At 31.0% G+C, this 23,638-nt stretch overlaps 1 protein-coding gene across 2 annotated transcripts; it reads left to right on the forward strand.

The window, feature by feature from the left end:
* The first annotated feature begins 4,425 nt into the window (after window positions 1-4,425).
* On the forward strand, window positions 4,426-22,073 carry LOC145325230 (protein amalgam-like). 2 transcript variants are annotated; one of them, XM_080168151.1, is made up of 14 exons: window positions 4,426-4,514; window positions 7,278-7,342; window positions 8,580-8,677; window positions 10,143-10,271; window positions 10,534-10,610; window positions 11,517-11,785; window positions 12,996-13,088; window positions 13,583-13,636; window positions 15,037-15,136; window positions 15,528-15,576; window positions 16,074-16,152; window positions 19,604-19,705; window positions 20,839-20,914; window positions 21,758-22,073. In XM_080168151.1, the coding sequence occupies exons 1-14, from the start codon at window positions 4,469-4,471 to the stop codon at window positions 21,904-21,906; spliced, it is 1,386 nt and encodes a 461-aa protein (XP_080024277.1). In that variant the 5' UTR covers window positions 4,426-4,468; the 3' UTR covers window positions 21,907-22,073. The 2 variants fall into 2 exon arrangements, with proteins under 2 accessions (XP_080024277.1, XP_080024278.1); XM_080168152.1 differs by lacking the exons at window positions 4,426-4,514; window positions 7,278-7,342; window positions 8,580-8,677 and adding an exon at window positions 8,905-8,962.
* Window positions 22,074-23,638: the final 1,565 nt, after the last annotated feature.

The raw sequence follows: 23,638 nt of genomic DNA on the forward strand, positions 1-23,638 counted from the left end.
TTGAAGATATGAAAGTTTGCATTTTTTCTATTGACAGAAGAGCATATACGTTTAACTATCTTGATCCGTTGGTCTGTCTGTAATGCTTAAGAGGACATCAAAATCTAATTAAGGTTAAACTTTCTTTTGTTATTATGTTTTTAGTTAAGAGTTTGCTGATCTATCTGGCATTAAATGTGTAAGTATAGATGTTTAATGATCCAACTATGTACATGGCTCAAGTTTTCGTCTGTTAGCCAATTGCTTTCTGTTCTTTTGTAAGAACTTGGCTGTGTTTATATTTCCGACGATATTATATGATTTCAAAGACACAATACAAAATCGGGACAAGGTCCCCGCCTTGTGGGTGGATTTACGTATAGCTCATGCCCCCCTCTATTCTTTTACTTTTCTTCTTACTTTACTTATGGATGTTGTCATACTTGTTTTAATCCTTCTGCTCCTCCTACACAAACAAACAGAATTCTATTTTTGTGTCTGTTTGTTAATGAAATGAAAATACTAGAGATGAGTCAACCCAATTGGTAATGCTAATTACAAGGCATCAACAGCCGCAGATTTAAAACCTAAAATCTTTTTCCAATTATTAGTTCTATTATAAAAGCCTATTCGACCTTTCTACAGAAAAACGTTAACCTTATTCTTGCAAGTCACACTTAATCCTCGCTTTAGCTAAATTTAGATTAAAAACCAAACCTAATAGCAATAATATGTCTTTTAGATATGCCTTTTTAAATCATGGAATGATCGCCTAGCCATTCAAAGATCTGTCTGGACACTTTAGCAGATTAAATAAGCTGTCATTTTATTGACATTTGTAGGTCCCTGTTAATTGGTAATCTCTAAATTAGATGAGAATTTCCTCCACCAAGTAATGTAGATAAACATTATTCCAACACACTATTTATCCAGGGAGAGAGAGATAAGTAATATAGATGAATATTATTCCAACACACTATTTATCCAGGGAGAGAGAGATAAGTAATACAGATAAACATTATTCCAACACACTATTTATCCAGTGAGAGAGAGATAAGTAATACAGATAAACATTATTCCAACACACTATTTATCCAGGGAGAGAGAGATAAGTAACATAGATAAATATTATTCCAACACACTATTTATCCAGGGAGAGAGAGATAAGTAATATAGATGAATATTATTCCAACACACTATTTATCCAGTGAGAGAGAGATAAGTAATACAGATAAACATTATTCCAACACACTATTTATCCAGGGAGAGAGAGATAAGTAATATAGATGAATATTATTCCAACACACTATTTATCCAGGGAGAGAGAGATAAGTAATATAGATAAAAATTATTTCAACACACTATTTATCCAGGGAGAGAGAGATAAGTAATATAGATAAATATTATTCCAACACACTATTTATCCAGGAAGAGAGAGATAAGTAATATAGATGAATATTATTCCAACACACTATTTATCCAGGGAGAGAGAGATAAGTAATATAGATGAATATTATTCCAACACACTATTTATCCAGGGAGAGAGAGATAAGTAATATAGATGAATATTATTCCAACACACTATTTATCCAGGGAGAGAGAGAGAAGTAATATAGAGAAACATTATTCCAACACACTATTTATCCAGGGAGAGAGAGATAAGTAATATAGATAAATATTATTCCAACACACTATTTATCCAGTGAGAGAGAGATAAGTAATACAGATAAAAATTATTTCAACACACTATATATCCAGGGAGAGAGAGATAAGTAATATAGATAAATATTATTCCAACACACTATTTATCCAGGGAGAGAGAGATAAGTAATATAGATAAATATTATTCCAACACACAATATATCCAGGGAGAGAGAGAGATAAGTAATATAGATAAATATTATTCCAACACACTATTTATCCAGGGAGAGAGAGAGATAAGTAATATAGATAAATATTATTCCAACACACTATTTATCCAGGGAGAGAGAGATAAGTAATATAGATAAATATTATTCCAACACACTATTTATCCAGGGAGAGAGAGATAAGTAATATATATAGATAAATATTATTCCAAAATTTTAACCTATTTAGCAAAGAAATGAATGATTGAAAGGATTTGAGCTAAATGTAATCTATCTTTTTTTTGAAAATATGTTAATTCCTGATATTCTACAAATGAGATATCTATTACATATTAGAGTTTATTTTTTATTTAATTACTTAAAATATATTTATAGTTAAAATTGCAAAAAAAATCTAAACATGTATTGTTTTCTTTAAATTTAAAGTATAAGTGTTTTTTTTATTTTCTCTTTATTTTTCTTCTAGATATTATTAATAGCTGAAAATGACTCAAAAGTAAATAGAAAAGAGAAAAGAGAGAGTTACAAGATTTTTAAAAATATTTAAAGCTTTTATTTAAAAGCAAGATACTATAAAAGCCGGGAAACAAACAAAAATAAAACTCTGCATGGTACTATGACCCTGCGAGGTTAAAATTTCGAGGATTTTCGTTATATTTCAACGGAGATTTTCTCTCTGAAACCTCGGTTGAGTTGTTGTCTCCGGGAGGTTTGGTTGGCGCTGCCTAATTTGCCGCTAATGTTGGTTAATGAGAGAGCAAATTCTCATGGAATTAATATCAACTCTATGTATATACAAGCTACAAATCTTTCAGTGATCACATAGCTAAACGTAAAAGAACAACTAAAATGATAATGTTGCTATTAAAAGTTTATTTTTAACAGCGAAGCTTGACTATAATTAAGGTCGATCCGCCCGTTCGTCCAAATCGGTTAGCTCTTTTCATTATTTTTAAGACTTGTTAGTCGTTAGAATTGTCTTATCTATGATTCCTATAACAGAATATCCTACATATTTATCTGGTTTTGGAGAACTGATTCATATTACAACAAGATACAATGTTTTAAACGAAACGATGAAGTAATGTAAGTACTAAGTATGTCCTTAAACAGTATCCTCTATTTAGGCTGGTTTGCAACAAATTTACTACCAATTTTGTCTAGACTTACACATTTATAGACTGTTTTTTCAGTGCTTACACTCTACATGTGTTAATGTACGTTTGCCATATCGTTCCAGGGCTTTGCTTTTATGGGTTTTATCATCCTTGTTTATAATGGCAATATAAAAAACATCGTTGAAGATTTATCACGTGAATAAATATTTCTTAGCTGGTAATGTGATTGGTTCGAATCTCGACCCAATCCGTGTCATAACTAAAGACACTAAAAGTTGTACCTAATGCTGCAATGACAGTTGCTCGATAATAATAATAAGAAGAAGGGAAGCCTTGGTCCAAAAACAGGCAATACTAGATTTATTCATATCATTGTTGCACTAAAAAGGTAAAATTGAAATAACTTTTGGATAAATCTAACCAAAAATCTAGATATATATAAATCAAACTATCGATTTCAAACTTAAATTCTTTTATTCAACAATGCCACATTATATGGAACAACATCTTTAAAATCATAACATGAACATCATTGTGTTCATTTAATTATTTTTCCTATTTTGATAAAAAAAATCTTAACATGATGAAATAAACCAGTTTACTTGATTTTTAAAAAGATTTTTTCAGACATCATGTTTTACGACTTTAATAACGTTACAAAATGAAAATACATTTTGCTGATATGTTGAGCTTTATTAATGTTTTCATCCTTGTTTTCCATAAAATAAACACGTAAATTATAAAATTAGGCTATAAATGTAAGAATATATAATAATTTTGTTGAAAAGAAAATGTATAATATTAATGTGTTAGTTATTATTAATTATGGTTTGAATGTTGCAATTATAGGTTAATTATTAACATGCATTTATACATCTTTATGTTAACATACATACAACTAGATTAAAACCATTCATAAAATTGTTTTCGTGAAAAATCCACCAAAATCACATTAAAAATCTACAAAAAATTAAACAAAATCATATGTTAATAACCCTTCTATGATTTTGTTTAATTTTTGTAGATTTTTAATTTGATTTTGGTTGATTTTTTACGAAAACAATTTTGCCCCCATTAAGAGATTAGTGGGGCAAATTTTTTTTAAAAATCCACATCAGTTGGTTTTAGAAATGCTAAAAATTTAAAATATTTCAAATCAACGTATGGCTTTCTGGTCCCGAATATAGAGTTGCCTTGCCTACAAAATTTATTCTTATTTTTATAGGAAACATAATGCAATGCTTGAAATGTACAGAACGATTATAACGACATATCATCTTCTACTGATAATCGGAGTATGGCAGAGGCTAGTTAATAAAATAATATTGGTCCACAAAATTTTGAAAAATACTTTCCCTCGTGTACTGACTCAATAAATTATGGGACTTGATAAAATCTTAATTGGTTATAAATTATAAATTTGGTTTTTAAGATATTCTAATATTTTAAAATATTTTTTTCAGATTTCATAATAGATAAATAATGTTATAAAATGGTGAAAAGATGAATCCGTTTTTGGGCTGGTTGTTGCTTATGCTTCTTCAAAATGGTAAGTATCACGGCCCGGGAGAAACAAACTTAACGAGAATACCAACATACAGAGAAAAAGTAGCATTGATAAATTTTTCTTCGATTTATCAATAATAGTGGAGATGTTGGCCTAGGGGGTTGTATTTTTATCAGAGATTTAAAGGAAATGACAATGGTCAATAAACCAATTCTGTAGATTACAATTAGTGGGTGAAACGTTTGGATATAAACTTAAAGAACCAACCAATCAAAATTTAATAAAATTCCCCAAAGACTTTAAGACAACGAATAAGAAAACGTGATTAATAAACTTTGGGGACTAGTTTAACTAATGTCCTCTCCCTTCCTGATTTTGTATAAATTAAATGGACAACTTCCAAGATTTTAAAAGCGAAGCTTATTCTATAATTAGGGTAGGTCCGTTCGTCCGTACGACCGTAACAGATAGCTTTTTTCGTTAATTTAAGCATGTTAGACTTGTCCTATCGATTTCAAACTTGCATGATGAATCCTGTAGTAGTTAGGTACGATTTAGAATGCGTAGCAACTCTATAATCGTTACCAGAATGTCCGTGCGTCCATTTTAAAGATGTTAATTTCTAACTTTTTTAGTAACGGATAGCTTTTTTGTTAAATTAAGCATGTTAGACTTGTCCTATCAATTTTAACTTATTAATTTGATTTTTAACTTTTTAACAACAATTTTTTTATATGATATAATCACCCGATTGATCTGATTTTTGAAGTACTGATTCCTATAACAATATGGTACAGAGTTATAAACGAAGCATGACTATAATAAAGCCCTAAAAAAGTTAATCGTTACCAGAATGTCCGTACGTACATTTTAAAGATGTTGATTTTAAACTTTTTTAACAAACATTTTTTATGTTATACAATCACCTGATTTAGTTAAAGGACGATAATAAAAAGTTTTGTGAATTGACCTAAATATTTTTTAAAGCGAAGCTTTTCTATAATTAGGGTCGGTCCGTCCGTCCGTACGTCCGTCCGTCCGTCCGAGATAGATAGCTTTTATTCGTTAATTTAGGCATGTTAGAATTGTCCTATCGATTTCAAACTTTGCATGATAATTCCTGTAGTAGTTAGGTACGATTTAGAAAGCGTAGCAACTCTATAATCATTACCAGAATGTCCGTACGTCCATTTTAAACATGTTGATTTTTCTACTTTTTTAACAACAAATTTTTTATGTGATCTAATTATCCGTTTGATCTGATTTTTGGTATATTGATTCCTGGAACAACAAAGAACATTATTATAAGCAAAGCAACTCTATAATCAAGTCCTAAAAATGTAAGTATGTCCATAAACATTATCCTGTATCAAGCAGTTTTTCAACAAATTTACTTATAATTTTGCTTCGACTCTTATACTTCTATATTCTGATTATTCAGTTCAGTTACTATACAAGCGTTAATGTCCGTTTGTCCTACCGTTTCAGTGCTTCGCTTTTATGGATGTTGTCATCCTTGTTTGAGTTAATCTTAATGCCTTACAATTCAATAGAAAAAACTTTAAGAGAGCTGTAGGAAAATATGATTTTTCTTACAGAAAAATTAATATTCAAAGAAATACAATACATTGTATTAAGTTTCTGAAAGGTAGCTGTGTACAAATATATAATTACTCAATTATTGAGCAGCTACGCTACTAGGAACTTAAATTGATCAAGCCTTATGAATAATCTTATCAAATTTGTTACAAATAAAATGTTAAAAATGACAGAAAAGGTTTAAGAAATTAGGAGAAAAATGCTTCAAATATTTGTACAAATATCTTGAATCCTTAGTTCAAATTTAAACCATTTCAATTATTTTATTATTATATACAATTGTTTCATTGTATTTTACAAATTTTACATTACATTTTGATAATTTTTAAAAGCTTTTGTGTTATATTTTAATGATGAAAAATTCACCATTCAAAAATATCAATAATTATGCCCATAGGTAGCGCTGCAATAAAAGAGTATTAATTAATAAAATATAGCTATATAATATCAAATTTAATACACAGGGAAAAAGAAAAACAGGTAAAAACCGACGGACAATATAAGTCGTATAGTAGATACATAATAATCAGAGAATTTGAGCCGGATATCAGTATCTTATATCATACAGAAGCCAAATAAATCACATTTTCCAAATAGCGTTATAGAGTAGCTTCGCCCATATATATGTATGAAAATAATAATTAGGTGTAGTGTCACATTACAAATATCAATTTTGAAATATATTATTTCATTAAGATAATCATCTAATATAACCATTAAGGGTTCAATTGTACTTTGTATGTTTAACAAGTAACAAGAACACTTATATCCAAAACAATAAAATTGCAGTTTCCCTCAAAGTTCACATAAATCCTATCCTACTTAATCACACTATTTTCAAATGTATGAAATAAGGGAGGGGGTTGTGTATGTTTTTTTTACTTTAGGTTAGATTTAATTGGCTAGGATTAGACATAGGGAAAAACTACCACCTCCCGCTTATTTTCAATTCATTTTTAAAATATAGTTTTAAGGTAGGTTTCGTTGTTCGTTAGGCACTCAGAGGGAAAGCACTAATAAAATTACATTGAAGACAGACAGATTTTCATGTACTCTAATAGTGAACTTTGTAGTGTAGTAATGATCTCCTCCATCTCCTCTCCTCCTACTCCATAACAAACTGACCAATAAATGACAGAGAAAATAGCATGCTAAATATACTGCAATTTTTCAACATTTTGCAGTCATAATGAGAAATATTTTTAGGTAATTGCAGACAATATCAACAGTATCCACAATACAGAGGTCCTAAGATCATTTCTGATTCTAAGGTAAAAATAGTTGACATTTAGGAAGCTTTTTAAAGTGCTTTAAATTTTAAAAATGACGTCATATTGGCCTACCATTAGTCAATCAAACTGTATACTGGCATACCATTGGTAATTTAGTCTATGTATTGGCCTGTTATAGGTCGTTTGTATTGTATGACGTCATTTTTTATAGGCACTATAAAGAGGCTCGGAATTCAGGGAAATTAAAGATTAAACAAGAATGACAACATCCATAAAAGCGAAGTTTAAAAAATTAAATAATGAAACAACCGAAATGTAACAAAAAAATAGAAACAACGATTTAATTATCAATATAATCATGAAATCTGAATAAAATTTTCATTTTTTAAATTCTAAGCTTCTCAGCCACGAAACATACTAATGGTTCTGCCGGCTGTTCTGTTCTATATGTATCTAACATTACTAAAATATAGGACTAAAATAACACCAAGCCTAATTATTCTAGGATTAAAAAAAATCAAATAAAAAGTTTAGATTAAAAACTTTTTAAATAAGAATTAGAAAAACAAGGATGACAACATCCATAAGTAGCGAAGCTTAAAAATGCTGAAATGATATCAGGAAAAAAATTTACTATAAAGCAGTGTCATACAATAATCATTAAACTTGATAAAATACTGAAAAAACGAAGCCTTTAAAATCTAGGAATCAATCTAGCACCGCAGTTAATAGACAAATCTTAATGAAAATTAATGGAAATATGTAGAATATAAGCATATTCAATCCCTGATAATTTCAGCCGTCAATCCTAAATAGGAAAAGAGAAAATCACAAAAACCTAAAATCTAGGAATCGATCTAGCACCCCAATAAATAAAAAATCTTAATAAAACTTGGTGAAAATATTTTGAATGTAAAATATATTAATCTCTGAAAGTTTCAGCCTTGAATAGGAATTGAGAAAATCACAATAACTTGAAAATCTAGAAATAGTTCTAGCACCCCCAAAAAACAGACAGATGGACAAAACAATGTATAGATTAGATGGGCCTATGTCATAGAATCTTCACTAAAAATTTCAGCTGTCTACCTTAAATAGGCGCCAAGAAAATCGCGTTTCCTCCATAGCGTTACGGACTTACGGACAAAGTGAATTATACAGTAGCTTCACTACTAAAAATTAGTTTTGGTTTTAAATGCTTAGGTTAGGCTTTTAACTAAAAACACTAATTTTCTATTTATAAATTCTCATTAATTTATATTTTTAATTATTTCAGTATTACGAAGCGCAAGTTGGAAAATCTGTAGAATTAGAATGTGAAGTCAGCAGTTTGGGCAAAGGAACTGGTGTTCTACTATGGAAACAAGGAGCTAGGTATTAGTATAGTTTGGGTAAAGGAACTAGTGTCCTACTATGGAAACAAGGAGCTAGGTATTAGTATAGTTTGGGTAAAGGAACTAGTGTTCTACTATGGAAACAAGGAGCTAGGTAATAGTATAGTTTGGGTAAAGGAACTAGTGTCCTACTATGGAAACAAGGAGCTAGGTAATAGTATAGTTTGGGTAAAGGAACTAGTGTCCTACTATGGAAACAAGGAGCTAGGTAATAGTATAGTTTGGGTAAAGGAACTAGTGTTCTACTATGGAAACAAGGAGCTAGGTAATAGTATAGTTTGGGTAAAGGAACTAGTGTCCTACTATGGAAACAAGGAGCTAGGTAATAGTATAGTTTGGGTAAAGGAACTAGTGTTCTACTATGGAGCTAGGTAATAGTATAGTTCGGGTAAAGAAACTAGTGTTCTACTATGGAGCTAGTAATCTATAATACAAAGTAGCTTGATGTCTGTCCGTCTGTCCGTCTGTCCGTCTGTCCGTCTGTCTGTCCGTCTGTCTGTCTGTCCCTTAAGATCTTGGTAACCACTGAACCAATCGAATTCTACTCTTCAGGGAATATACCTACTGGTCCTGTGGTGGTTTTAGGCTATTTTCTTGGGGGGTGGGACACCCCCAACCCCCCCAAAAATAAAAAAAATCCAACCCCCCAATTTTTTTTTTTTACATTTTTTGTAAAATCTCAGTAACTGCTGATCAAATTGGGCTCTACCCTTTTAGGAATATACCTACTGGTCCTCTGGTGGTTTTAAGCTATTTTCTTGGGGGGTGGAACACCCCAACCCCCCAAAAAATAAAAAAATCCCCACTTCCAAATTTTTTTTTTTTTTTTTTTTTTTAAACAAAAACCAGTAATTGGGGTGGGGGAACCCCACTGCAACATGGGGCAAAGCCCCCATGAATCCCCCCCCCCCCCCCGAAAAAAAAATCAAAATATTTTTTTTTAATTTTAATATTTGTGTATGCGAACAACCTAGGTCTAATTTTTACGAATTGAAATTTTTGTGTATACGGCAAACAACCTGGGTTTAATTTGTACAAATTAAAATTTTTGTGGATAAAGCGCACAACCTGGGTTTAATTTTACCACAGAGTAATTAAACAAAGAATATTTTTTTGAAATATTTCTATTAAGGAGGGTTGACTTCCCAAAACTATATAGGGCGAAGCCCCTAGAGGCTAGGGGCGAAGCCGCTAGTAGTATACATAGTAGTAGTAGTAAACAAATTAGCATAAAACTAATCAGGTTTGTAGTTAATAAAATATTAACCTACAGAAAAAAAACTTACTACTTTTTACATCAGGATGAGAGCATGAAAAAAAGTTAGCCAATTAATGATTCTAAATGCATGGGACTTATTTAGACACTTTTGAAAACATTTCTGTTGGTTCTTCAAACTTAAAAAAAACATCTTTTGATTTTCAAAAATTCGGTTTATTTTTTTTAGAGTGTTGACAGCTGGAAAATTGATGGTTAGAAATGATGAGCGTCTGTCTTTAAATGAAAATAATCTTATACTGAACCATCTGACTGAAGAGGATGCAGGAGAATATGAGTGTGAAGTTGAAAGCAATAGGTAGGTCAACTTGTCATAATGGTATCTGTGACTAACAGTTAGACTGACGTTTACTTTTTAGAGACGCTACGGACCAATTTTTATGTAATGTTCAATTGTTCAAAGATCACACTAAAGTTTTAAGAAATAACCTAACCTAACTTAAACAAACACACAAAAAACTAACCCCAATCCCATTATTTTAAAATTAGAATTGATGGGGGGGGGGGGGGTATTAAAGTTAATTTGTTAAGTTGGATGTCTTATTGTTGTTAATTTGTAGAGAGACGCCAGTATCAATAAAGCATAATTTGACTATATTATATCCACCAAGTGTTGAACCTTCTCCACAAAGTAGAGGTCAGTAAACTTTAAATTTGTCGCGTCAAAAAAAGTATCATATTAAAAATAATCTTCAGAATCGCCAACGGACAAACGGATAAAGTGTGTTATAAAATCAATATGAGAGAAAGTGAGAAATTGCGAAATCTAAATCACAAACCCTTTATAAAAAATGTCTTTAAAGCTTGACTGAAAGACCGACGGACGTAATAGGTACAGGAAATTATCACCAAAAGAGGACTATCCACGAACAAGAGAAAGTGATTCTAAGAATCTTCCAGCATTGACCCATAGTATTTTTTTTTGTGAATATACTAGGTTTATGTTTAATATTTGCTTTATCGACAAAAAAGTTAGGTTTCACCATGGTTTTATATGAAAAGGGGTTGGTAACTTGTAAACAGTTTAATTAATGTACTTTTGCAATTTACAACATTCGATGCTTTTCTGCAGTGATATTTTATTTTGTCCTTTGAACTCAACAAAGCATTTGATGATATTGCTTTAAAAATTGATTTACATTTTAAAGTTTTTTTTATATAAAACCATAGTGAAACCTAACTTTTTAGTCGATAAAGCAAATATTAAACATAAACCTAGTATATTCACTAAAAAAATACTATGGGTCAATGCTGGAAGTTGCTTAGAATCACTTGCTCTGGTTCGTGGATAGTCCTCTTTCAAAAATTCATCTGTCTAATCTAACGTAAATAGCAGCCAAGATAATCACATTTCCACTAGCGTTCCTGACGGACAGATAAAGTTTATTACAGAGTAGCTTCACTTCTAAAATAAATTAACCTCACCTTTTCAAATTACTATGACTTTTTTTTATTGCTTATTTTATGCATTAACGATTTTTTTAGAACATAGCAGCATGTCCTAGTGACTTTTCATAAAATAATGTATCTTTTATTTTTTTAGAATTATCAGTGAATGAAGGATCAAGTACTACACTAGAATGTATCGTCCGTGGTAACCCCACACCAACAGTCACTTGGACCAAAGAAGGCAGGGTTATCGGTCACGGACCGCGCCTGGTTCTGGTCAACCTGAACCAGTCATCGGGCGGTCAATATACCTGTACGGCGGATAATGGGATACCACAGCTAAATCCGCGTAGCACAGCGCATATTGCGCATGTCAGCATGGAGGTTCTGTATTCCCCCAGGGTCACAACTACAAAACACAAGGCATTCAATAATAAGATTTTTAAAAATACTTTTTTATTTAAAATATTTTGTTTTTTATTCAGGTCTGAGGTTTTTCTTATTGTATTATAAACATGATACTAACGGCTCCGACCCAACCTTCTAGTGTCTCTGTATTCCATGGGAAAGGAGATAAACTAAAAATAAAACAGCCTAAAACCGTCTCAGGAACTATGTGAATTTTACCTAAAATGGAGAACCCAATCGGTTCAGTAGTTATTAATATCCCATGCACTAGACAGAAGCTTTACTATGTGTCTAAAAAATTAGCCATGTGACGTCATAAAAATGAGGGATGAGAGAAGTGGGAAAAAACCTTCAAAAATGGATAATCACTCATTTTTTTGACGTCACGTCAGCTGATTTTTTTAGACACTTTGTATTGCTTCGACAAAATTTTTGTTATTCACTGTAAATTTTTAAATATAAAGATGACTTACATCTGACATAAAGTAGGTTGTTAAGGTTTTAGTCAACAATGGAGCTAATTACACTGTAATTATTTTAAATTTATATATTTAAAATAAAATAAAAGTTTCCTTTTAGAATTTAAATACCTAAAATGTTGGTTTAAAATTTAAACTCTATGAAAATATGTGTTGTCTTTTTTACAAAACAAATATTTAACTTATCAAAAAGAATTAGATTGATGTTAATGTTAAAGTAAATATATGAATAGGACACATAGCGGCTAAATTCTGTACTACATAATATGAATGTTTATAGCTAAGCTTATACATAGAAGAGAAGGCATAAAACATTATATTGATAACGAATTTTTGATTCTAACAAATTTGACTTCTTAATTTTCTCCCTTTAACAAAAAACAACTTTTCCTTAAAAACCTTAGGAAGTTTAAGTTCTTCTACTGCTGTAATTTCTTTTTTAATCTAATAGTGGCTGCGACCCAAGCATCTAGGAGCATTATATTGGAGGGGATGGGGAAGGGCAGGAAAATAGTCAAAAACTTTAAGGAGCTTTGTATTCAAATAGCTAATGAGCGTCTAGAAAAATAGCTTAAAACCATTCTAAAACGTGAATTCAAAAACAAAATAGCCTAAAACCATCACAGGACATATTTGAAGCTTACTTAACATAGAGAACCCAACCAGTTTGGTAGATATTGAGATATTTATCTTTAAACAAAAAAAGCTAATAGGATTAGAATTGTAATTATTGAATGTACTCCCAGGTATTGGGAGGAGTTGGAACCACTGTAGAGATGTCATGCATAGTAACTGCACAGCCACAGGCCACTCTCAGGTGGCTAAAAAATAATAGACACGTAAGTTTTTTTTGTAGCATCATTTAGCGTCAGAAGTTTTAGAATTTGTTGGAAATCTGTTTAACTTTGGGGGTGAGGTCGACCATTCATTCATTCAAAAAGAAAAAATTAAAGGGGAAGGGTTCGTTTTTTTTCTGGGGTGATAACTCTTTGGAGGTCGGTGGTACCCTCCCCACAAATACTCTTTGGAGGTTGGTGGTAACCTCCCCCCAAATAGTTTCGTCGATAAACCCACACAGATAGACATCCTGTTACTTTTGTATACGATGATATGAAAAAGTAAAGAAATTTAACATTTTAAATTTTTTACTTTGGTTGTACCCTCCCCCAAAATAGTTTCGTCGCTACATGCACACAGAAAAACATAATATTACTGCATGATGATATGAGAAAGTAAAGAAAATTGAGTTTTTAAAAATATAAATTTAGCTTTGCCTATTTATATTATAAGATCTACAAAAATATGAACTAAATTAATAAAATATTTATTTTAGGAGATAAGGGCAGAACCGGGAGTTAAAGGACTTTTCAGCAATGATACACATCACAGGAAAATTTTAAACATTTAAAATAGAATTTTAGAATTTTGTGTTGTTTTGTAATACATAATTCTAAGGCATATTTTGCACCTATGAGCATAAAAATGTGTATTTCTTCATTTAAACGTGCCAAATAAAAAGAATCTCCACCCAGTAAAATTAGCGACTACGCCCCTAAAGGCCTCAAGGGGCACTTGAGGAAGGGTGAAAGTCGACCCTCAACTTTTAATTTAGTTTTTAAAAAAACGTAAAAAAAATTAGTTTTTATTCTTTGGTGCGACTTCTCATTAGAGGGTGGAGGTAACATTCCAAAAATAGTTAAAAACCATCACTGGATCTGTAACAAGTGATAAAATATTTACTACCTTTATTTGCAGGGAGGGAGGGGACATAGGGCTGTATTTTATCATAGTCTCCAACGTTTTATAATCACGTTTTTCCTTTAGTTGGCTTAACAACTTTAGGTACTTTTGTTGTATTTGTATTGGTTGGTTCATTAAGTTTCAACCACTAATTGTAATCTACAGAAGGGGTAGATTTGTGTATCAATGTGCATCAATGTATCGGCCATTGTCTTATCCCTTTTGATCTCAAAATACCATACAGGACGAAAAAAAATTTGAAAATATTTTATTAAATAAAAAGAGAGAAAAAATATTATTAAATTACATAAAATGTGGCTGAAATATGGACCTAAAAAATTGTGTAATAATTTGAGTAAATATTGCTTTAGCAGGATAATTACTATTCCAACATGTTTTCATAAAGCTCTGCATAATATTTAAACCATGTGTGTGTGTGTGTGTGTATGTGTGTGTGTCTATGTTTGTAGGTGTGAATTGGAATTCCGATATATTATAGGGTGTGGAAACAAAATATCTAATAAAGAGAATACAGGAAAATAATCATATAGATAAACACAGCAAATAAGACTTGTAATCTTCCTCTATTTGTTTAAAAGTGTCTACATGTTTTTTTTCGTTATGAGGTATGTCAAGAAATATTATAATACAACTTGCAGTAGGCTTTCCGGATAAGCACAACACAAAAGGACGATTCCAAGATCTTTATATCCAGCAAGAACAACTCTAACTTAAGATTTAATTTTTGGATCTTTGCACTAGAACAGTTTTTATGTTACCAAAAGTAACAAGCACACATAATAATTCTATACAATTAGGATCGCAGCTTCTCTATAAATTACATTTCTTTGCCTGTTAATGAACCAGAAGTTTTGTAGGTCATATAATATAAATAGGGTATATCCGTTAATCTGTCCATTAGAGTGTTAAAAATGTAAATATTTCGTGAACTTTAAAAATTTTTTTAAAAATCAAACTACTGAACTAATGGACTTATTGATCCTTGCAACTTTTATATATTAAATGTTTAAATTCCAACCTTAACTTAGACTGGTGATCTATTCGATGGGCGAGGTTGATTTTGGCGAGTATACCTGTGAGGCGAAGAACAACAGGGGCGTGGGCAGAACTCATATTCATATCTCAGGTAATTGTCTGTTAGTATGGCCGTTTGGACCTTTTGATCTCTGTAAATGTCTACTCGTCATATCAAAATTTTAGATACGTTTACCTATCTCAGATGTACTTTAATTTAACCTGAGATAATATACCATAGTCTTTCTTATTTTTCAATCCTATAGGTTTATTCCACATTCTTGATAAACAAAATTACCCGTTTTGTAGATAAAATGTGTTACTTTTTACTGTCCTACCCTTTTCTAACCTGAAAACCAAAATGTTAATCTAACCAACTACAGTAAGAATTTATAAACTTTGAGGGAAGCATCGATTGCAGCACATTTACTCTCTTTATATCTGTTTTGATAGATTTATGACTTTAATTATTATGACTTTCTGTAAGAATGTTGAATGTTCAGGAAATCCAGAGAAGCCAATTTTGGACGACAGGGTACAACAAGTTAGACCAGGAACTTATTTCATTTTTAACATGCATATTGTTTAGTAATTCAGTTAATCGACAAACTTCGAACAAACATCCATAAGCAAATAAATATTTTAAGCGGTTAATATATAAAAGTGAAGACAAAATACGAGATAAGTCTGTCACCAAATTGCTTTAATTCAGGATCCTTTGAATTAAAGAAGTTTCATTTTAAGATTTAGATATAAATGGATATGCTTTGCTTTTGACGTTATGCTTATTCGTCTTGAGAATTATTTATTCAAAATAAAGATTACAAAACTATAATTGTGTTGCAGTTTTTTTTAATGTACGTTCTTTTTAAAAATTGTACCATAATGTTAAAGGAATCATCATGAAATTTTTAAATCAATAGTACAATTCCCCATACCTAAATTATCGGCCATAGCTAACTCATATGTACGGACTTACTGACTAGCCCTAGAAGAATATAAGGTTGGCTTTTAAAAATGCATAAAAGAATGAAATCTGAATAATGTGTAGGAATATTTAAATTATTCTGGAGTGTGAAAACGCATAAAAAGATCACAGAATGCACAGTGTTTCACAGAAGTAAAAGGGTAAGAATATAATTTTATTTTGGTGCTTTCCCTCAATGTACCAGTTGAGCACAAGTACCATCCCCCCAACACCGTTTGTTTTTAAAGTGAATTATAAATAAAGAAGAAGGTTATTTTTTCTGGGGGGTCCTAACCCTGTGGGGCTAATCTGTACTGTACCCCTGCAAACAAACGTAAAACTAACCATCATATTTAATTTTAAAAATAAGAGAAGGGGGGAGGTTTTTTGTGCGCACAGTGGGTTAACACCTTTTATTTAAAAATTACTACTGTTAAGGATGAGCAAAAAAAATGCATATATTATTAAAATTCAAATTGCGCGGCCTGTGTTAATGGTAGAAAAAGGGTACGCATTAGAACCGCTATCAAGTCTACTTTAAGGTAATATAAAAACGATTCCTGTGCTATGCATAGTTTAGGAGCTAGTTGGTAAATTGTCCCACCTGACTTAAAACTTGACTTGCGAGTACATCAGTAAATATTAGAGGATAGAATGTGCAAAAAGAAATGCGTACGTTTTTAAAATTCAAATTGCATGGCTTGTGTTTGTAGTACAAAAATGTTACGCATACTGTTAGAACCGTTACGAACTCTATTTGTTGGAAATACAAGAACGGTTCCTGTTCTACAAATAGTTTAGGAGCTAGGTGGTAAAATGTTCCAAAATTTACTCGCATGTTTTAAGGAAGTTAGGACATTTCACAGGTAGCTCCTAAACTATGCGTAGTACAGGAATATTTTTATATTTCCTGAAAGTAGACTTCATAGCGGTTCTAACGGTATGCATACCTTTTTTTCTACCACTGACACAAGCCGCGCAATTTGAATTTTCAAAATCTACGCATTTTTTTGCTCACCCTTTGATCACTTTCTCAATTTTTTTGTCTCTTTAAAACAACAGTTTATAACAAGAATGACACTATTTATAAAAGTCTTTTTTAAACTCATGTAATTATTAATGTCGTCAAAATATAACGTAATTCTAGATTTGATTTAATAGGATGATTTTAACATCCCCAAATTTATGGTTAGAGCTACAGACACACCAAAAATGTAGAAAAACTTCTTATTGAATAAAATGCATAAAGCAGCCAATTCTTCTGAAAATTTCAAGTTTTAAGATCTTAAGATTTTTGTTTGTCCAAGAATGTGTCAAATTTTGTCAACTTTATGATTTCATCTTTTTAGTAGCGAAACTACTCTATAATTCACTTTGTCCGTCCGTCAGTCCGTCAGTCAGTCCGTAACGCTATGGGGGAAATGGGATTTACTCAGCGCCTATAAAAGATAGAATGCTGAAATTTTTTGACAACATTCCCACCATTAAGGAGCACAATTAACTATAAAACATCATTGGCGGTCGGACCGATTTTTAGCAGGTTTTAGGCTATTTTTATATTTTTCACATTTTTCTCATATCTCCAGTGTTTATGGTCCGATTTTCAAAATTTTTTCAGTTACAGATATCAAAATTTAATTTCCCGTCGTTTAAAGAAACAACCATGAAGGCCAGACTGCCTTTTTAGCAGGTTTTAGGCTATTTTTATATTTTTCACATTTTTCTCCATATCTTCAGTGTTTATGGTCCAATTTTCAAAAAAAATTTCAGTTATAGATTTCCCGTCTTTTAAAGAAAACAACCATGATGGCCGGACTGCCTTTTTAGCAGGTTTTAGGCTGTTTTTTTATATTTTTAACATTTTTCTCCATATCTTCAGTGTTTATATTCCGATTTTCAAAAAATTTTCAGTTATAGATATCAAAATTAAATTTCCTGTCTTTTAAACAAAGTAACCATGACGGCCAGACTGCCTTTCTGGCAGGTTTTAGGCTATTTTTTATGTATTTAACACTTTTTTCCATATCTTTAGTATATATGGTCCGATTTTCCCAATTTTTTAAGTTAAGGATTTAAAAATTAATTTTTTTGTCGTTTTAAGTAAACAACCATGGCGGCCAGACTGCCTTTTATCAGGTTTTTGGCTATTTTTATATGTTTTACATATTTTCCCATATCTTTGTCTATTTTGATCCAATTTTCAAACTTTTATGGGATATCAGTATCAAAATAGTTTTTCCCATTGTTATGAGCATCTTTAATATAATTTACTTTGACCATCTTCATCATACAAAATAAAACAAGGTTTCATTTTTATTTTTTCCAATAAATCTATTCTTGATTTTAGTAAAAACCTTTTAAATCTACCTATACGTATTCCCATCTACGATTTTTTGTGCTTCGCTACTTATGGATGTTGTCATCCTTGTTTTACCAAACAATTCAAACAATTTCTTTCAGAATTCATATTTCAATGTTTGCTTTAACTAGCACGGCTGCTCATTGTTTAATACGATTGTGATATTAAGTACGTACGTCCAGACTGTATTTTGTATTTTTAGTTTAGGTATGTTATAATTGTCATATCTATTTGAAATCAATTTCCGTAAAAACACCTAAGTTATGCGATTAAATACAATGATCTATAAGAGAAGCATCTCTATAATTATGTCTTAAAATTGAAGTATATTTATATTAACTTTGGTAATGTTTAATTTTATAATAATCTTTGAGACTTCTAGATACATTATTCTTTAACGTTTGATTTGTTTATTTTTGCATTAATAATCTTTAATGCAGCAAGTTGAACTTTAATTTTAAATAAAAATCTTTTAGAATGGAAACCACAAATTTATTGGTTGACAATTAATCAAAATAAAACCACAAAATGATTTATAGGTTGTTAATATAATTTAATAACTCAATATAATTCATTTAACTTCTAGAAATAAAAGAAATATTATTGAATTTGCCGATTCATCTTGTTTTTCTTAAGGATCCTATTTTATCAAACTTTTTCATAAAGGGATTTTTTTTTAGTGAGTGGGTACCATAACCAGCATAATAGCCTAAAACCTTCCCTATACAATAACTAAAAAACCCTGAAAATTGTGGAACGATTGGTCTTAGATTTACATGATCTTTAAGGACACACACCTACATCTTATTACTATGCATACATTATTGGATTAAGATATTATTCTACTTGTTTTTCTTTGAAATAAGGGTTTTAAATTTAAAATAGAAATGGATATACATGGACATATTGATATTGGGGAAATTTGTCATCAATTTAGGTTGCTAATATGGACGTTCGTTCATCCAGTAGGAGGAGATAGAATGGAGTAAAGTGAATATAGGGGGGGGGGTGTCTTTTTATTTTAGCCAACTGCGACCATCACTTTATCATAGAATAGGAAAATCTTGTGCATCATCCGAGTAATAATATATCGATTGAAATTTGACATCTTGTTTCAATGGATTTCAAAATCCTAAAAAGTTTTCAATAATTTAATGTGTATAATGTTTGTTTGGTATTGCGTTGAAGAAGTTACGAACTGACATGAAACATATTATAGAGTAGCTGCGCTTCTAAAACTATAAATATTGCAGACGAGTGAGTGGACAACAGAAAAGTTCCACAACCCAGAAAGACTCAAGGATGGCACCTTTCCCATTATACTCAGAAACTTGGAGGAACAACAGTTTTATGAGGTAGGATTTATATGAAGCTCTACAAAGTGTCCGAAAAAATTTGCCGTGTGACGTCAATATATGAAGATCCATCTATTCTTAAGGGGTTTACTTACCCACTTCTCCTCTCATCCCTCTTTTTATGACGTCACACGGCTCATTTTTTTTCGGACACTTGTAGAGCTTCATTTAATATTGGTCATTTACAAACATACACAGTGTGGTATAGAGTTGTTTTGCTACTTAAAATTAAATATTTATAAATATATTTTATAGTAAAACAACGTTTTTTACTTCAATTTTATTTATCTTTAACTTAAAGTTTCATGCTTTCGCAATCTTCAGAAAGATACTTATAAAACGTTTTTTCTCTTTTTTTGGAGTAACAAAGCTACTTTATAGATTTTAATATTCGTTTTTATATCTTCCTAAATGAAAATAATTTATATTCTTGTTTTTATTATGGTGCTTTTCATCACCTAGCCTCGCAAGCACAGAACGCCTCCATCTCCGACCCCCCGCTTTAACTAATTACTAACACATTAAAAACTATTGGGTTATTAAATTCGACTCTCTCCTCCTCAAGTGCCCCTAGATGCCTCTAGGGGCGTAGCAATTAGTTAGAATTAAAAGCCTTAATCCAAGGACGTCCAGGGATGAGGGGAAAGAGGTGTAGGCAATTTGTGTTACTACATTGATTACATCCCTCTCTCCAAACCTTTGAAATCCCTCATTCCTCCCCCCCCCCCCACACCCAAAAAAAAAGCTTTGACATCCTTGATACAATTAAAGATTTTTAAAAGTACAAAATTAATTATTGGCAAAAAGCAAGAAACAGAAAGAGAGATATAGAGAAAGATTTAAAGAGTCAGTAAGAAAACAAGATAATATTATTCCGTTACTTTATGCTTTCCAGACACAGTTACTTAAAGAGTATCATCGCTTCAAATAAAATACAAAGAGCAATTAAGTTATTTGAGATACTTAACAAATTAAACAGAAGATTAATTCTTTTTTATTTTAATTTTCAAATTGGATACTTTTTCTTTATTTCTTGTTAAATATTTTAAGTTGATACCTAAGGAATTTAATTTTGTATTTTCTATAATATAAAATTTATAAAGATATTTCTTTCTTCAATATTTTTATTTAAGGTGCAAGTTGATGCTACAAATTTCTTTGGTACAAGTGAACTCAGTGATATTTTCACATTCTATACTCATCCTAATGGTAAGTTTTCTATGCCTAATCCCTGCGGGGGCCCTGACTCCTGAGGGCTACAAGCTGTGTCTAAACCCTGGGGGCTGCCCAATAGCAAATATAACCTAACCTAACCAGACCAAAAGAAAAAGAAAATAAGGAGCTGGGAGGGTTCTTTTTTTTAAGTTTAGAACTGCTTTGCTACTAAAAATATAAAGACAAAACTATTTTGGGGGGGTGTTTTATTCAGTGTTTGTTATCCTTGTTTATACTTAAACATTGGTTAATAATAAAAACACAATTAAGTGCACTTTGATATCAGAATAGTATTTGATAACTGTACCTACTTCAGAAGGATATTAGATTACGAGATGGTGTATTGTTACTTTTCTGGATATTTCCAGAAAGATATCGTATTATACTTTTGTATAAGGGATATTTTGGCTGTAGCTAAAGATTTCAATAACCACTGAACCTTTCGGGTTCTTCATATTAAGGGAACTTCACATGGAGTGGTTTTAAGCTATTCTAATAACATAAGTATAATGCTTTTTTGGTATAAAGCTTAAGATTTCGATAACTACGGAACCGATTAAGTTCTCCATTTCAGGGAAGCTTCCTTGAGTGGTTTTAAACTATTTTATTTTAATTCTTAGGATGGTTTTAGGCTATTATTTTATAAGTCTTAAGATAGTTTAGTCTATTTTTCTTCTCTTTCGTAACCCTTCCAATACACTCAAATACAGAGCAACTAGATGCTAGGGTGATAAAACGAGTTAAAAAGTTTTCATAACAAGGGTCTTACCTAATTTAATGTTTATGTGAGGACTTGTATATTTCCAGGATTTTCTAATTATATTTTATAATTTTCAGATTATTATACAACCCTACCACCAGAGAGTTATTTCTCATTTTTCCAAACAAATTCAGGCAACAAAATCAGAATTCAAACCAGTGTAGTTTTTCTTTCTATTTTGTATACCTTATCCTTAATATTTCAAAAGTTATTTTATCTTATTTAAATTGTAATTTTACCTTCTTTAAATACAGTTTTGATCCTCAAAAGTTTCATTTTTAGTTTACCAGACCGTTACATAAAAGAATTAATATTAGGTAACATATTATTTTATTAATTTTACATACATACCTATTAACCTAAAAATTATGTAATATTTTTGTTATGTATTCAATAACATGATTTGTAGGTTTAAACACTGTAATTTTAAAATCAATTTAAAATTACATAAATATAATAGTTTTTAATAAACTTATATACAAAGCAAGATCAATATTATTCTTCCTTCATTTTGCTAGAAAATACCAGTTATGTTAGATATAGAGTAGCTGTGCTACTAAATTATATTTATAAAAAGGATATAAGAAAATAAGGTTCATAAAAATGATTTCTGAATTCAACCTCAATATCTAGAACTAAAATAATTTTTGTTAAAAGAAAATTTGGATGTTTTGCAGTTCACGGTAAAATATTGCTGGAAACGATTATCTGGTAAAGCCACCATCCAAGTAGCCACAAGGAGAGCCTTAAACACGCATATAATATTTCAATTTTTAGTATTTATAACTGCATTATAAATTTACATTTTAAAAATCAGGGATCGGAAGCCTCACGTAAGCCGCGTGTAAGCCTCAGTGAAATCGTGATTTTATCACTATAAAATTCAGCTGGATGTATAAAACGGCTCTTTAGCAGACAATCCTTCTTTCTTAAATTTTTTTTTTCTGCTCACAAGCAGGTTTAAAACTGAGGCTTATGCGCGGCTTACGTGAGGCTTCCGATCCCTGTAATAGAAATGTTTGTACTTTGTAGGACTTTTGTCGGTTACAATGATGAGCGAACATCATTTGTACGTTCAGCGGTTTGTTCACAAGCAGTCTTTAAAGTTCTTACGTGCTTTATGAAATAATCGATCCTAGCGTCATTTTAGCGTAAACTGTTCTAGATCTTAAACTATAACCAAAACCATACACCCCATGTAATAATCTGTTGATATATTATATATTAAGACTGCATTTGTTGTTTTTACGATAATTCATTATTATTATTATTTTATGTTTATATGTAGTTAGTAATAAACAGTTTCAAATATTTATTGTTTTAAATATCTAATCTTGTTCTATAGAGCTCAGTTTCACTGAGTACATAATTATGTAAAAATCATTTAATTAATTTTAATTATTCATTTTCAAACTTAGGTTTTTGAAACCTTCAGTTTTAAGATATTTTTGGCGATTTCCCTAAAAGTGCACTGCAACGCTTCCCCTTATTTTAATGAGAGGAGGTTCTTTTTTCTTTACCACTTTTTTGGTTACTTTTCATCCCTTAATTTTAAGATATTTTTGGTGATTTCCCTGTAAGTGCCTATTGCGTACTGCAACCCCTCCCCTTATTTTTTTAATGAATTAAAAGGATCAGTTTCTTTCTACAGTAGTTGTTATGCATAACTTGGGGAGGGGGGGGGAGGGGTGCTAATACCTACATGGCTATAACCCTGCGTGACTTCCCAGAACAAAATTTAACCTAACCTAACTTAAAACAAAGTAGTAAAATAATAAACGAAAACTATTAACCCCCCCCCCCCTTACTCCTTTATTTTATTATTTATTATCAATAATACAAAGTATTACGATGTCTGTCTGTCTGTCTGTCTGTCTGTCTGTCTGTCTGTCTGTCTGTCTGTCCGTCCGTCCGTCCGTCCGTCTGAAGCTTAAGATCTCGGTAACCACTGAACCGAT

The sequence above is a fragment of the Acartia tonsa genome, chromosome 7 (assembly GCF_053477335.1).
Source record: "Acartia tonsa isolate MP-2025a chromosome 7, ASM5347733v1, whole genome shotgun sequence".
Lineage (NCBI taxonomy): Eukaryota > Metazoa > Arthropoda > Copepoda > Calanoida > Acartiidae > Acartia > Acartia tonsa.

What these genes read in the sequence shown, in the direction of transcription:
- LOC145325230 (XM_080168151.1), top strand. Translation starts at nt 4,469, where the DNA reads ATGAATCCGTTTTTGGGCTGGTTGTTGCTTATGCTTCTTCAAAATG. An exon ending in AACTCATATTCATATCTCAG is followed by an intron (nt 15,137 to 15,527) that starts GTAATTGTCTGT and finishes TTGAATGTTCAG; the next exon opens with GAAATCCAGAGAAGCCAATT. An exon ending in ATTCTATACTCATCCTAATG is followed by an intron (nt 20,915 to 21,757) that starts GTAAGTTTTCTA and finishes TATAATTTTCAG; the next exon opens with ATTATTATACAACCCTACCA.